Below are 16,308 nucleotides of genomic sequence, written 5' to 3'. Positions count from 1 at the left end.
ATGCGAGGAGCGGTTTGTTGAAGGCGTTAGTTTTGCTGGAAATTCGTTTAATTGCGCGAGAGTTATTCAGGCGGGATGATATTTTATCGGGGTGTGCAAACAAAGTGTTATTTAGTTCTGGACAATGGTAATACATTTTATACAGAATGAAAAGGCGATACAGTTTCCTTTGAGTGAGTAAGGATGTAAGTTGAAGTTAACTTTTTAGAGAAGAGACACTGGAGAAGTGGTCAACCGACGATAAGGTGAACCGGGCGACTCTGTTTTTTGTGCTGACTCTAGGAGGTTGATTTATCAGACTCGTTGAGGGCTCCATATTACGGATGTACATTCTAAATTTTATCTTACGTAAGTTTTATAGGACATCGTTTAAACATTGGGGGGGGGGGGGGGGGGGGCTCGACGATTACGTCTGGTGAATCGGAGCGTCTGGGAAGCCTCTTCAGAAATGGCTTCGATGTGAGGTTCCACGAAATGTTAGGTGTTAGTCTAAGGCCAATGTAATTTATACACTGATACTGATTCGATTACGTCTTTGTCAAGAGTACATTGGCAGGGTATTGTATGGTATTGTACTGTATTTTTATTTTATACGAAAACGTCGGGGGGGCTAGGTAAAAGAAGACATGCTTGTCTTCTGACAGGACCCCAGCCCCAGGATTATACCGCACTCAGCAGAGAAAATAGAAAAAACAGAGGATAAAGAATGATTCCCATACGTACCACAGACATTTGCATTGGATAAAATATATATATATATATATTTTTTTTTTAATCTGGAAAATGAAATATTGAAGTACACACTGCAGGTCACGAAAGATTCAACATATAGGTTACTAGGCTATTCTTACATTTCTCGAATGACCTATTATTTTCCATCATTTGAGTTGTGGTGGGGTGTGTATTTCAAAGGAGATATATGAGGGGAGAGCTACGATACTTTTTGGCTGTGTTTAAAATGTGTTCATTCTTACTCTAGGGTAAGGGTTTTGCATCTTGGGCGTTCGAAAACGTACTCGCGTCCTGCGTCATTCTATATTTGTTGTCACATGACGCGACCTGCTGGAGTAACTCGGATCTATTTGGAACACAGCCTGTTTCACATTAGGTTCAACCAACGTTATTAGATTAGCTCAGTTACGGAACTGTCATAGACGCCGCATGCACGAACAGTACCCCCCTCACTCACCACGACTCGCCCAGCGTCGCTTCACGCTCCGCCAGACGGCTGCTTTGGTAACTAAATCAGGATACGTACGTTTCAACGTTACTAGAAACGTCAAATCCAACGGAAAAAAACTCGTTTTGTAGTAACTTTTATTGGAGTTTAGTACAAAATGAGGGGCGCGTGATGTTTTCTAAAATCTTTAGTTTGCAAGGTTTTGCGGCACAATTAATATTGTTTTCATACAACCATGCCTCACCGGTGATTTCAGGTAGCGCGTCCCGACCTAGGCTCATCTTAACTTCGGGGTAAATTCGCGGCGCATCCGCTGGGGAGACGGGGGTGCCATCCCTGTAACTCTTTCCACTGTATCTGTTTCGGCTCCGAAATGGCCGATTACAGCCAAAATAGATGCTACGTGCAGTTCCTCGAGTGACCGCTGCAGGCTAAATGGCGGCGTTGTGATCGCCATTTGGCGCTTCAGCTGGGTTCTTTGTAACGCATAGTTAAGAAACGAATATATAGATGGCGCTTCGAACGACGCTAGGCGGATTGAAGTGAGTGAGGGGGGTACCCCCCTCCGCGGAGTTCCACAACTGAGGTAATCTAATAACGTTGGGTTCAACCGCACCCGACGCTACAATCCGATAGAGACAATCAAGCAGCGCCAAAAGCGCCTGGTCAGGGCACTCATTCTCGTTGTGTCTTTGCTATTACCGAATGGTGTAGATGCTGATAGCAAACCTACAAATGCGAAGAGTGCCGCGACGATACACTTTTGCTGCTGCTTGTTACATTTATTTTTGCTGCGATATTTTGTCACGTTTTTGAGGGAGTTATGTTACCTACAAAAATGTTCAGTCCAAAAAAAAAAGAAAAAACACAGCAGGATCGCTGCATTTTTTTTTGGCGAAGGATTATGAAGTATATGCATTCCTGTCAAGTCAAACGAGTTTGCTTAACATGATACCGAGTTTAAACGAAACTGTTTGTGTGTGTGTGTGGGGGGGGGGGAGGGGGATAGAAAAAAAACAAGCGTTGTTTGATTTGAAATTGCATTTATTCCATGTTTGCATGAGCAGTCTCAAGTTAACAGATGTAAGATTTCTAACAAACTACCATCTTGCTCATTCTTGATTCTATGTGAAGTAATATACTTCCAAGCGGAAACGTTAAATAAATAATGCCCAATTAGTAAACGTGTTACGGGCTTTAGGCGACTGAATTAGTTTGTGCTCTGTTAATGTGGACGACTGAAGAATTTATGTGAAACACCAAAGTAAGAAATAAAAGAAGAAACAGCTGTGCCCTCTTCCGTTTGTACCGTTGTGTTTGATCTAAATTCTTCAGTGGTCCAAGTTAACATAGGCTGTGTTCCAAAATTTACTCGATCCGACTCCGGAGTAAAAGTTTCGTACCGTGGCGTTCCAAAACTTACTCGAGCTTACTCGATGACGTCAGAACTCGCGTTCCAGAAGCGGGTTGTTTACTCCGGAGTAATTACTCGCGCTACCCTCCTCGATCGGGGGGTAAAGTCGGATCAAATCGAGTAAATACGTCACGTGATCTGTTCGTCGTCTGCTTTCTGCGCCGACAGCCGTCAAAGCTCGCTTGCTCCGTTGGTTTTGGTGGCGGACGTTCGAAATTACAAAGAATTAGGTGCAGCATGTCTGGTTATTGCGATTTACTGTTGTCAACGCAGGAATTGACTGCATTACATCCAGACCGTCCACCTTCCCCGGGAACGTGTACTTGTTATTATCTGAGTGCGAGCGTAAACAGGAGCTTCTCCGCATCCTCGTCCTCGGCGTTGGGGGAATGCCGTAATCTCACGTTCAAGGCCGAAAATGTTTGAACTCGGTGTATGATAATGTAATATTTTTGTTTCCTCCAGAGTGTGTGTAATGAGAGGATAACGTTCGTAAAGCAGTGAAGGCTTCGAAAATTTCACTGTAATCACATTCGCGTCAAAGCGAACGTGAGTTTTATATCATTCTGGAGAAAACACCCTCGCGCTGTACCGCTACACCGTGTGGAATATATTTCTGCAAAACATAATCGGTGCAAATTACAATGCGTGGAATATATGCGTTTAGGGCACCGTGACTAGAATTGCACCGATCGCGCAGATTAATAAAAACACATTTTTTTATGTCTAGCTGTAAGGAGTAAGTAATTTTGATCTCAATATACAGCTCAAAACGAAGGTGAGTAAAAGGAGCTGGTGGATCCACCTCAAAATACACCGCGTCGTCATTAACATTACCGTTCTTCGGGTGCTTTCTCCATGATCAAAAGGATCGTCTGCTATTTTCTGCCATCGCTGCTGTGTTTTCTTTTTGCCGTCGCCCAAGACGAAGCCAATCCGCGTAGTATCCAGGTGATTATCCTGGCCGTTCCAAAATCGAGTCGCGGATCGTTTACTCGCGATGTCACGTGGTATTACCCGCTGACGTAGGAGGCAGGTTACTCGGGTAAGATTTGGAACATAGCCATAAGTATATAAAAGAATATATGTTATAAAAATAAACGAAACTATATTTAAAAATAAATATGATTAAGAAAAAAAAAACGTGCCTAACAATAATTTCAGTAGTAATCTCGTCTTGGTCTGATGCAAACTGAGCTTCTCTAAACTTGTATCTTTTAACTCGCACACCGCAATAGCCAATGCTACACAGGTCTATTAAAACTTTCTCAAATTCTTTAACCTCGCCTCAAACACTGCCACTAAACACATGCCCTTAGGAGCGTATCTGACATGACAAGTTAGCTCATTCTCGACATGTATTGACTCCGGCTGCCCCAACCGCGAAGGACAAAGCCCGTGTGGAACTATACTAAGCGGCGCGAAGGAAGTTCTACACTAGCTTGATTAAGCAGACAAAGACCGGGAGACAATATTTGTCGCACTACCGTACGCATGAAGTGTGTGGGTTCCGCGTGCTGCCCTTGTATGATGGTGGTGGGTTGATGTGTGCCGGTCCCGCGCAACTACACACATCATGTGTGCGGTAGCACAACACGTCCTCTGTCTCACGGTCTTTGTGAACATGATCAAGCTAGTGTATGTTTTTGACTTTAAGAACCAGCCTATAGCTGTTGTTACGCACTTCAGTGTTTAGCTCTGTCGCCATAGCATCTGGAAGGGAATTACTTAGTTTCAAGCTCGATCCCTATCAGAAGTAATCTACTATTTCTGACTTAATAATGACGCATATGAACGTGCATGCTCTCTATATATATATATTTCTTTGTACCACAGTTCGCACACGACAGTCTGTAAAAAAAAAAACATTTCGGCTAAAAAAAAACAACTTTTTTTTGGATACTCCGAAGATTGTGCATAGTCCGCTCCCGGTGCGCAGGTCACACCCGATGAATAGTCCACACGTAAAAGATCATGCACAGCACACCTAGCGGTTGTATCACACCTTAATCATATTTAACTCATGCCCAGCCATACACAAAATCCGTCACATCCCCGCTAATGAAAGATGTAAGAAAACACATTGTTGTATAGCCTCCGCCTGGATATAGTGTGCACCTCGTTAAATATAAACTTTCAAGATTGAATCATTGGCGGACGATAGTCCAGATAAAAGAGTAGCTTAAACCTACACGTAAAGATCAAGCGCGACGGTCGAGCGTTACAGTATTTCACGGAAACCCGTTTCGTGTCAGTCACTGTCTCCCCGTTGAAATCGTTTTTCAGGTCGGCAGCCGAGCGCAGGCTGTCACTTCCCTGCCTGGACGGTGTCGAGCGCCTCTCCCGGCCGTCGCTGGCACTCGCTGGACGGCAGGCGCAGCTTCGCCTTCGGCCAGCGCGTGCTGCGCGTGCACCGGTCCCAGCACGGAGACCAGCAGCAGCCCGAGCTCAGGGTCACCTGTATCCAGGAGCTGGCCCAGGGCCCCAACGCCAGCACCGTCGTGGGATACAGCACGTCAGGATGGTGGGCACAAGAGAGCGCCTAGACTTAAAGCCGCACTCACCCTGCTGCTACAGTGCAATCCACTTATAACGATACCGCGTATAACAATGCACTTCTCATAACGATCATTTATAGAGTTTCTAGACCAGAAACGATCACTTTCGAGTTCAGATTCAACGATAATCAGTTATAACGATTGAATTTTTATATAGTTTCATTATAAGTAAATTGCACTGAATATAACACGAAAGACCATCTGCAGGTGTTGTCTGAGGCGTCCTTCGTATAATGGTCCTGTCAGATTGGTCATAACAAACTGTTTAGAGATATCTTTCAAGTATATATAAAGCAAACGTGCTTTGAACAGGCTCGAGCGGTTTCCGCAGGTGATCACCGTGTCTGCAGTGGCCGTCTTTTGTACGGTGTATGACTGCGGCTTTAAAGAGCGACCTTAATAATAATAATAACTTTATTTCCATCAAATGATGGGGGGCCCAAAGGAAAAAAGCTGCACTAGGCAGCTTGACTGGTCCTCGGGCCCCTTACATTCGTCATCAGCAAGCAGGCGGAAAAAAAAAAAAAGTCAAAGTATATAATGAAACCGTTGCACAACTCCGGTTGACATTTCTACAAACCAAGGTTCACCCAAGTACAAAACATAGAATGATCACGTGCAAAAAAAAATATAAGCGCAGGTCTTGGAAGGTTAAACTATCAAAGTCAATATCATCAATGCTAAAACTATTTAGTAAATGTGGGAGTGTGAAATTTAACATTTGATAGCCATAATGTGTTCGTTGAGTGACCATCCTCCATTTCTCTGCGTTGCGGGTGGAATAATGTGGGCAAATTTCCCTTAACGACGCAAGTCTTTCCAGAAAACACAATCCCCTTTTCTTTTCACTTTTAAAACTTGTAGCGAGTCTGTACTGATATAATTTGAAGATGTTAATTATTTTACAAGTCTTAAATAAATCGGCAGAATGAAAGTCATATGGCACATTACATATTCCTCTCAATATTTTTTTTCTGCAGCAAAAACAGTTTTTCTATATTAGTCATTGTGGATGTGCCCCAAACTAGAAGACAATACGTTAAATGGGAATAAAATAGTGATTTATAGAGCAACAATTTAACGTTCGTTGGTAAAACAGATCGGTAGCGATTTACGATTCCAACTACCCGAGCAAGCTTTGGAACAATATAGTTTATATGATTATCCCAGCTCATTGTCTCACTAAAAAACACTCCGAGTGTTTTGAAACAACTAACGATTTCGATGGGAGACGAGTCAAAGCGGAGAACCTTCGATATAACCGGAGACTTATTTTTTGGTCGAAATATGACGGCTTTAGTCTTATTAATATTAATTTTCAGTGAGTTGCTACCCCCCAGCCTTTTATATTTAATAGAGTAAAGTTCGCCATATCAATTATTTCGTCACAGGTTTCGCCAGAAAAAAAAATGGTTGTGTCATCAGCATAAATTAGAAATTTCGCCTTAGTATTTACGTTGATTATATCATTAATGTATAAATTAAAAAGAAATGGTCCCAATATGCTTCCTTGTGGAACGCCTGACGTAATAGATCTTACAGTGGAAGAATGACCGTTTATGTTGACATATTGCTGACGATGTCGTAAGTACGAATTTAAAAGCTGTAGGGCATGTCCACGAATGTCATAAATTTCAAGCTTTTTGAATAATACTTCGTGACTAAGACAGTCAAAGGCTTTTGTGAAATCTAGGAACACTCCTAAAACTAATTTTTTACTTTCAAAATTTTCTAAAATAAATTCTTTTTGATTAAGTAAAGCTGTCTCTGTTGAACAGTTTTTTCTGAAACCAAATTGCGAGGAAGTTATGAGGTCACATTTATTCGAGAAATCTAGTAAACGGTGATAGAGTAGCTTTTCCAAAACCTTCGAAAATACGGGCAATATAGAAATAGGTCTATAGTTGCCTAAGTCATTTTTATCACCTTTTTTTATACAGTACAGACACCTTCGCTACTTGCATTCTTCTGGGAAACACACAAGACTCCAAAGAAAGATTAAAAATGTAAGTTAACACGGGAGCAATTAGGTCGGCAACATACTTAATTGGGCGAATTTGCATTCCATCAGCGTCGCAGCTACCGCTATTTTTTAAGTGCATAATCACATTAGTTATTTCTGAATTAGCAATTGGCTCTAAAAATATAGATCTACAGTTTCTTTGACAAATATATTTACACGAGTCATTAGTGTCGGCAATACTAGATATATTTACAAAATATTCATTAAACACATTTGCCAAATCTTGGCCAGTTAAACTTACACCTTTGTACTGCAATGTTTCAATAAAGTTTGGTACAGGAAACCCCTTAACCATCGAACCAAGATGCTTCCATATTACGTCAGTGCGACCATTTTCCGACGAGAAAAGGGAAGAATAATAACATTTTCTGGCATTCCTTAGCTCCTTAGTTAAGCCGTTTCGATAAGACTTAAATTCCTTAAGAGCATCTGGGTTGCGTGTCTTGACGAACCGTTTGTGTAGTACATCTTTCTTACGAATTTTTTTTATCAGTGTGGACGTTACCCACAGTTTACGAATCTTCTTTGATATTTTTACGGATTTATATGGAAAGTGAAGTTTATACAGCTTTAGAAATTGTTCTAAAAATAAGTTATAGGCATAATCAACCGTTTCTTGCGTAAGCACCGTATTCCAATCTACAGCTGCGATGTCTCGTCTGAAAGCATCGAGGCTATTTTTATCAATACTTTGGAAAATCGCAGGTTCGCATTTCGTTAGCTTTCGAGATATATTAAGGTCAACACACAAGAAAATGGGAAGATGGTCACTCAAGTCACAACTTATAACTCCACTGTTCAGTCGATCTGTATGAAAATTGGTTATAAACAAATCTAAAATGGTTTTAGACTGTAAGGTAACTCTTGTAGGATCGACTATCGTGTTGACACGTCCATACATGCTAACTACGTTTTCCATTTCCCTTTTAGAAACACTGTCAGAAGACATATCAATATTAAAATCACCCCCACAAATGACGTTATATATACTTTCATTTGTGAACATCAAAAAAGACTCAAGAAATGCAAAAAAAGATGACATACTACCGTCCGGTGGGCGATAAAAAACCGCGAAAATATTTTGATTATTACGTAAGCACAATGCTTCCACATCTTTTGTGATAAGAGAATAATCGCTTAGTAGTTCACATTCAATACCCTTTCTAATCAAGATGGCCAATCCTCCGCCTCGCTTTAAAGTAAGATTTAAAACATGCGTATCATGGGATGGTAAACTAAAAATATCCGAGTCATCTTTATACCAGGTCTCGGTAAGCATTACGATATCAAAAAGAACACCGAACTGATCAAAAAGCAATTCAAGGTCTGTTTTTTTGTTAACTGCGGACTGCGCGTTTAAATGAAAGCACTTTAAATGTGAACTACATTTTTTCTCGAGGAGAGCCGTTACTTCAACAGGAAGTAGTGGCTGAAAAGAAGTACTCTCTGTCATTGGAAAAGCCATTTGGAGTTTATTTGTGAACAAATATTCTAAGCATCATCAAATATGCAACTACGACGGAATGTTTTGCAAATCTTCATCACTCCTGACCACAAAGGCATTGTCACCATCTCTGCGCCTAACAAAGATTTTACCATTTTTGTGCCACACATACAAGAAACCTTTTCCTTTTGCCCAGTCCTTAGCCTTGACAAGCAGTTCTCGATTTTGTTTTGTCAGGTTCTCGTTGATGTACACTTTCTTTCCACTTGCTCTTAGCCTTTTTTTACGGTCCAACCACGCGTCACTTGTTGTCTGAGAGGCAAACCTGACAATAATACCTGGAATCTTGTCGGGCTTTGACGGCAGTCGGTGGATTGCTGTGATGTCAGTTCCAGTCAGCTCGGGTATTTCTAGCGCTGGCGCGACCTCATTCACTTTGCTCATTAGATCTTCGTCTTTAGTTTTTGGAATACCGTGGAATTCCAAATTAAGCTTCCGACTTCTCCATTCAAGGTCAGGAGCTCCAACTTTAACTGGCTGAGTTCCCTCGCTTCGTCTCGCTTCTCGATTTCTTCAACTCTAGATTTGAGAATTTTAATTTCTTTCTTATGTTCCGTGACGGTTTTCAGAATCTCATCGTATTGTGCCGACATCATGTTGACCGACGCTTCAATGTTTCCAACTTTTTCCTTCAGATCTAGTAGGTTATCTAGTTTTGAGTTCATGGACGCCAACATTGTCCATATGCCGTCATCGGATGTTTGCTTATTGGACGCACCGCCTTTCAGTTTTGAAGCTCGGCAGGTGGGGCACTTCCAAGCTTTGCGATATGACTCGCCTTTTGTTCTCAGTGTCGCTTCAGAGATTCCCGAACAACTTCCGGGGTGATACGAATATCCGCAATCATTACATGAAATCGATTGCTCATCGGAGATCTCTTCTTGACATTTGAAACATATCAGCTCAGCCTTGAGGAGCAGTTTCCATTTGATGACGGACGCCTTCTGCGCAGACTGGTCGCAAGTGCGCATGCGTTGCGTAGTCGCGTGGCAAGAAGGAGAGTAGGGGGAGACGCTTCCGGACAACCAACGTGTAGGTCTCCTCTTTGGACTTCGTACTCCAAACGCAGCCAATGAACCACGTGACCTCAATTTCGCTGTTGGAAACACTGTATTCTGGGAAGACTGGCGGTGACTGCAGCCGCTGCGATGGTTCTGCCAATGGTTACAGGGTAGACGCCTTTTTTGACGCATCGCATGTCTACACACTCGGATACGTTCCGGCACGTTCCCGTATATCTTGCATGTGCGCAAGATATATAAAATTATACAGCCCGTCATGCCTATTGGGAGCACCTGCCAGCGTTTACGAACGCTCGGGCACAAAACTGAGTTAGGAACTTCAAGTTTGTGTTGCAGTCCTTTTGGTAGATGGAGAGAAAAAGGGGATCGTGGGGACCGAAGTTTTAGGAAAATGGCAGAGGGAGTGTTGTCTCTCAAATTGCTGACTGCTCGACAACTTCCCGCATGGCATTAACTTCTACCAGTCAATGGTCTTCTTTTAGTCAAGGCCAATATACCAACCGGTCGTATTGAGCCCCAACAATATTAAAGTCCAAGTGGCTAAACATTCCACCCAGTTTTCCACTAAACATTATGATTATAAAAGCATTTTGCCGACAAATGTTCTGAATTCTTATTAAGATTAAATAAAGACCAATTATTGTTCTTTCGATCGTATTGCAGTGTAAAACGCATTAAGAAATTTCTGATTTACTAGGATCAGCTTGCAGGAAAGTAAAGCCAGTAAAACATTCGTGCGAATATTCTCCAAAAATGTATTCTTTATCTCGGGTGTTTTTGTTAAATTATTTTTCATAGAAATTGCACTTTGTATCTTAAGCTATACGAACCTGTGTGCGCAACTATAATCCCACCTTTACTTTCCTTCGGCACCTGCCAGCCTTATAACCGTTTGATAACCTACTATTTACGTGACAACGGTATAGGGTAATATTTAACCCGCAGGGTGAACACTCAGCCATAATAAATCTGAAATATCGCTCGGGGATCTGAAAAGCCTGGAAATGCAAAGATATCTTAATGATGTCACGCCGAAGCAGCACCATTATTTGTTTGCATGTGTGCGTGTATGGGGGGGGGGGGGGGGAGTTGAGGGGGGGCATGTCACGAGTTATCCAAGTCACTGTATACCGGACAGGAGGGAATAGTTGTCCGCACTTCAATTTCGTGCCCCAGTAATATTGCCACAAAAAAGAACCCAGCGAAAAACTATATTTAATATTAAAAATGTCAGATTTGAAATAAATGAACTGACAACTAATATTCAACGGAGATGAGGGGGCAACTATAATATGCTGCAGGTTAAGAAGCCAGGGCGAAAGAAAGGAAGGTGGGAGAAAAGGAAGCGGACGCAGCGCTGGCGAGGGGAGGAATTTTTTTCCTCTCCCGCCTTCCTTTCCCTCGCCCTACCTTCTTGAATTGTCAACGATCTTTTCTCACAAAGGCGCCGCCATTTTGAAATATCGTCACTTCCAGTATGGGCAAAAACACCGTTTTGCCGTCGCCACGGCCCTAGAATGTACTTATGATATAAGCGCAACCCTTACCTATTCTCGTTTTGTCTCCCCTCTATTTGTTTACTATTTGCAGGGTGAACTCGTTTATTATTTTTCAGTCGCGCATACCGGATGTGCCTTCCAGGGGGCTGGGGACCAGAGTTAGCGAAAAAGGTCTACAGACCGTTTTAGTGAAAGAGGGCGAGACAGAAGAGGGGTAAGGGCTACTGGCGCTTTTCCCCTTGCTGGTGCGTTAGAAAGAGTTAAAGTCCCGGATGATAGGCTTCGCCGGTGTTGGGTGTATGCATTGTCCGATCTTGGTTCGCGCTTTATTTTCTGTTTTAAACCTACAAACAAAATTAGAGCCACGGGTTTGCATGGCGACAGTCTCCCAGTCATCGGGACACCATTGCTAGGTGATAGAGTGCACGTAAAACGACAGAAAACGTCGAATACTGTCCGGGGACTTATGTAGCTTGCACGGAATCCAGCATGGCGAGTACGGCTGCAATGTCTTTAAGCTCTATCGCTTTCCACGTGACCCCGATCTCCGGCGGCAGTGGTTGCATCCGTAAACCAAAAAGACATTTCCTCAACGCCATCCTCTCAACTTCGCTCGGAACATTTTTTAAATGGAGCGCGCACCGAACGCTGTACCGCCGATAAACACGGGATACGCTATCAAGGTGCGTGCGAGCTTTCTCGTGACAATTTCTCTTTCAGCTTGAAACTTTTAGTAACTGAAATTATCGTAATACTGATATTTTGAAATCGTGACACTGACTCTATTTTTTCATCTACAACACTTAGTTGAAGGTTGATTTCCGCCGCCGAGTGTGGCTTCAAATTGTCGAAAGTTAGTTGTATTGGTTTTCCTGAATCGCGATCTCCTGCGCAATACCAGAAAGCCTTGGAATTATGTTGACCATCACAACGCGACTAGATTCTTATTTTCAAAATTAGTGCATAATGTAGCTGGAAAAAACTTCAATTTCTGTTGCTGAAAGTTGAAAGACATCGATTTCAAATCTTTGAATTATTGATCGACTCGCTCCAGCAATAGGCCCGTCTCGACTTTGCTGTTTTCAGTTCTCGACAAAAGACACACTCGTCGACACAGGATCCTCAAATGAAAAGTTTATAAACACCTTGAAACCAAAGTGAACTGCCTTCGATCGTTCCACGATAAAACGGTAGACCGTTTTGTCGAGGGTTGCGCAGTTTTGAATAATGTAGCACCAGCTAACGAGCGTCTGGTTCCGCGGCCATTCTGAGTGGTTAGAAACGTTGGCGAAAGCGCTCTTCTGGGCGCCGCTCCCGCGTTGGGTGTGCTAGTTGGGCGCTGCAATGGGCTGGGTATTTGACTTAGTGTGGGTCTTGTGTTCTTGTCTGCCGCGGATTGTGTTTTTCAACTCATTGAGAATGCTTGTTGCCCCGAATTACGGCATCCACCGGTGCGGCGACGCCAGAATTGCGGCAGGAATGCGCCACCGATAGAAATCGGAGGCGAGTGCTCCAAATATTGTATCATTGGAAAGCGATTGAATGTCCTTTCAGATTTATCGTCGTTTTAGATGCAGAACACCCAGAATGTTTTTGGCGTTTCTTGGAGGCATCTCATTACGGCTTGAAGGTGTTTATAAGCGTTTCATCCGAGGATCCTGTGTAGACGAGTGTGTCTTTTGTCAAGAACTGAAAGCAGCAAGAGTCGAGATAAACCTATTGCCGGAGCGAGTCGACCAATGATTCAAGGACTCGAAATCGATGCAGGAGCATGTTTCAGCTCTCAGCAAAAGACGTCGAAGGTTTGTTTCCAGCTAAATTATGTCCTAACTTGGAAAAGGAAAATAATCTAATCGCATTGTGACGGTAAACATAGGTTCATGCCCTCTGGTATTGCGCAGAAAATTGCAATTCAGGAAAACAGATAGAACTAATTTTTCGACAATTTCTAGCTACACCCGGCAGCGGAAATCAGCCTTCAAGTAAGTGTTGTAGATGACAAAATTGAGTCAGTGTCACCACTTGAGGGTATCAATATGAACATAAATTCAATTACAAAACTTGCACGCACCTTGCGAGCGTATACCATGTTCATCGGCGGTACAGCGTTCGGTGCGCGCTCCATTCACAAATATGTTCCGAGCACAGTCAAGAGGGTGGCGTTGGGGAAAAGCCTTGCTGGTTTACGGAAGGAGCTCACTGCCGCCGGAGAACGGGGTCATCTGGAAAGCGATGGAGCTTAAAGACATTGTAGCCGCACTGGCCGGATTCCGTGCAAGCTACAGACAGTATTCGACGTTTTGAGTCGTTATTCTTGGCAATGGTGTCCCGATGACCGGGGGACTGTTGCCATCGAAGCTTGTAGCTCGAATGAAGTTTGGAAATTTAAAACAAAGAAGAAAGCTCGAACGAAATTCGGGCAATGCCCGAATTTTTTTCGAGCATGCATACACCCAACACCGGCGAAGCCTCTCATCCGGGACTTTCACTCTTTTTAACGCACCAGCAAGGGGGAAAGCGCCAATAGCCCTTTGTCCTATTCTCACTCGCTCTGAAAATGGCGCTGCCCTCGATAAAACGGTCTATAGTTCACTGACTCCGTCAGTGTACTCTTGAGTGGCCAGTCGGGTGTGGGAAGGTTTTTATGACGATAATAAACCCCGGAGAAGGGGAAAAAGGGGGACAAAGGACAGACACAAATCTCCAAACACAGCTAGGTGACTGGTGCGCGACCTAAAAAATCCACCTGGTGCGGGTATCGAAACCCGAGACCTCTCAATTTCCAGTCGAGCGCTCTAACAAATGAGCTAACCAGGGGCTAGACGTCAGTAGAGCGAACGGGCTTCATCAGCTGCCACGAGTCTAACACCAACAAAGGTGAAACTTGCAGTTTTTAAGGTTATGATTATAATGCAATTAAATGCAAAGGTGCAAGCGAACTGGACAAGAATGACGAAAATAAACCTTGGAGAAGGGAAACAAGAGGGACAAAGGACAAACACAAATCTCCCAACACATCTAGGTGACTGGTGCGCGACCGGAAAAATCCGCCTGGTCCGGGTTTACCCTTGTTGGTGTTAGACTGGTGGCAGCTGATAAAACCCGTTTGCTCTACTGACGCCTAACCCCTGGTTAGCTCCGTTTGTGAAACACTCCGCTGGAAATGGAGAGGTCCCGGGTTTGATACCCGGACCAGGCGGATTTTTTCGGTCACGCACCAGTCACCTAGCTCTGTTTGGATATTCGTGTTTCTCCTTTGTCCCTCTTGTTCCCCTTCTTCAGGGTTTATTTTCGTCATTATTGTGCAGCTCGCTTGCACCTTTGCATCTAATTGCACTATATTCAAGGTTTTTAAATCAGAATTTTCGGATGTTCGAAATCTGTCAACGCGCTACCCAGAGTAGCGAAGTTTACTGCATCAAATGAGTACGCACTGGCAGGCCTTAAACATTATTCAGACAAGTATAAGGGAGTGCGAAATCAAATGTTTTCTGAGTCGACTCAACATTCGTGTAACACTTGCGGCGTTACTCGCCCCGTCTACAAAGCATAATCTGTGCGCTTAACAAAACAGACAGCAATTGATTACATTGGGCGGCTGCCACATGGCTCAATCAGAGACAACTAAGACGGCCTTATATTCATTTTTAGTCATTATTGTGGTCCGCCTGCAACGCCATCAAAAGATTTGTTTATCACCATTTTCGTACATCGTCATTCGTCGTCGTCATTTTCATTTTTCGGTCGTTGTAATTATTTACTGTGGTAGTCATCGTCACATGTTGATGATGTCTGTCGAGGTCGTATGCCCCCCTTCGTCGATTGTCGTTCGTTGTACCGTCAACCGCAGTCGTCATGTGCGGTGGTGATTCGTAGCCATCGTTCGTCGTTCGCCGTCGTCGTGTGTCATCCGTCACTGTCGTCCGTCGTCGCTGTTCGTCTTCGTCGTTCGGCGGTCCTTTGTTTCCTTCAATCGTAGTCGACATTTGTCGTAATGGTCATTTGTAGTCGACGTCGTTTGTCGTCAGCCGTCAGTCGCCGTCCCCACTCGTTGGTTGTTATTTGATTTGGTCACTTGCTGTCGACACAGCTTGTTTTCTGTGCTCACGTTGTGGTATATGGTCGGTCTGCGCTCACTGTCTTTATTGCCATTGAATGACCGTCATCGTTTTTCGCCGTTCGTCCTCAATTGTCGTCATTCGTTATGGTCATTTCTGGTCTTCACTAGATGTCGTTCCTATTGGTCTATATAGAGGGCGTCGCTCTTCGTCGGCGCTCGTAATCGTCGTACGCCGCTCTTCGTCGTTGGTCGTCACCTATTGCCATTATTCGTTGTCCTTCGTAGCCACTGTTAGTCGTTGGATTAGTTGTCATTTTATATCCTCTATCATCGGTAGTCGATTGTATTTCTTTGTAGTTGTCATTTGCTGTGATTGTTTGTAGTCGTCGTCACTGTATGCCGCTCGTCGTCGTTTGTCGTCCACCTTCAATCGTCGTCCTAACTTGACCTCATAATCAATATTGGTTTTTCGTAGCCGTCGTTCGCCGTCTTCGAAAGTCATTCGCCGTCGTTGTTGCCCGTGTTTGTTTTCCGGCGGTCATCTTACGTTGTCTTCATTTATATTAGTCATTAGTAGTCACTGTCGTTCATTGTCACTGAAGTGTTCAAATGCAGTAATAATTTGCCTATGCCATTTGCATTCGGCAGTCTTCCTAGTCCTCGTTTGTCGTCGTCACCTCGACTTTGTGCAAGCTACTTGACTAAATGGTGACCACGCGCCTCGGTTGCTGGCTCGAGCACTGTGGAGTCCGGCCTCGCATGGGTACTGCGGACGACTCGGACGAAATTTTATCTCTTACCCTGTGCGCACGCTACTCGGCAGGGATATTCACAGAGTATACAACAACGTGAGCCACGCGGCTAACCTTGTCATTCCTCGGTGGCTACTAGGGCCGATTTGCTGCTTCGTCCGCTTTTTTCTTCAACGTCGTTTCTTTCTATGAGCCTAGGCGGGGTCAGCGTTGGGCACTTTACACTGGAGCGGGGGTGCCACAAGGTACTGCCCTTGCCCCGCTGCTTTTCACTGAAGCGCTCTACCATTCTCTTG

The 16,308-nt window shown here is 43.7% G+C and overlaps 1 protein-coding gene across 1 annotated transcript in view; it reads left to right on the top strand.

The window, feature by feature from the left end:
• Positions 1-16,308, top strand: part of LOC8043879 — a 390,627-nt gene that overhangs the window by 320,793 nt on the left and 53,526 nt on the right. The window contains exon 8 of the mRNA XM_042289248.1: positions 4,881-5,118. Within this exon, the coding sequence (XP_042145182.1) occupies positions 4,881-5,118 (238 nt within the window). The remainder of the gene's footprint in view (positions 1-4,880; positions 5,119-16,308) is intronic.

This window comes from Ixodes scapularis, unplaced genomic scaffold, assembly GCF_016920785.2.
Source record: "Ixodes scapularis isolate PalLabHiFi unplaced genomic scaffold, ASM1692078v2 PGA_scaffold12__126_contigs__length_90152505, whole genome shotgun sequence".
Taxonomy (NCBI): Eukaryota; Metazoa; Arthropoda; class Arachnida; order Ixodida; family Ixodidae; genus Ixodes; species Ixodes scapularis.
This window is presented reverse-complemented; position numbering and strand designations above follow the sequence as displayed.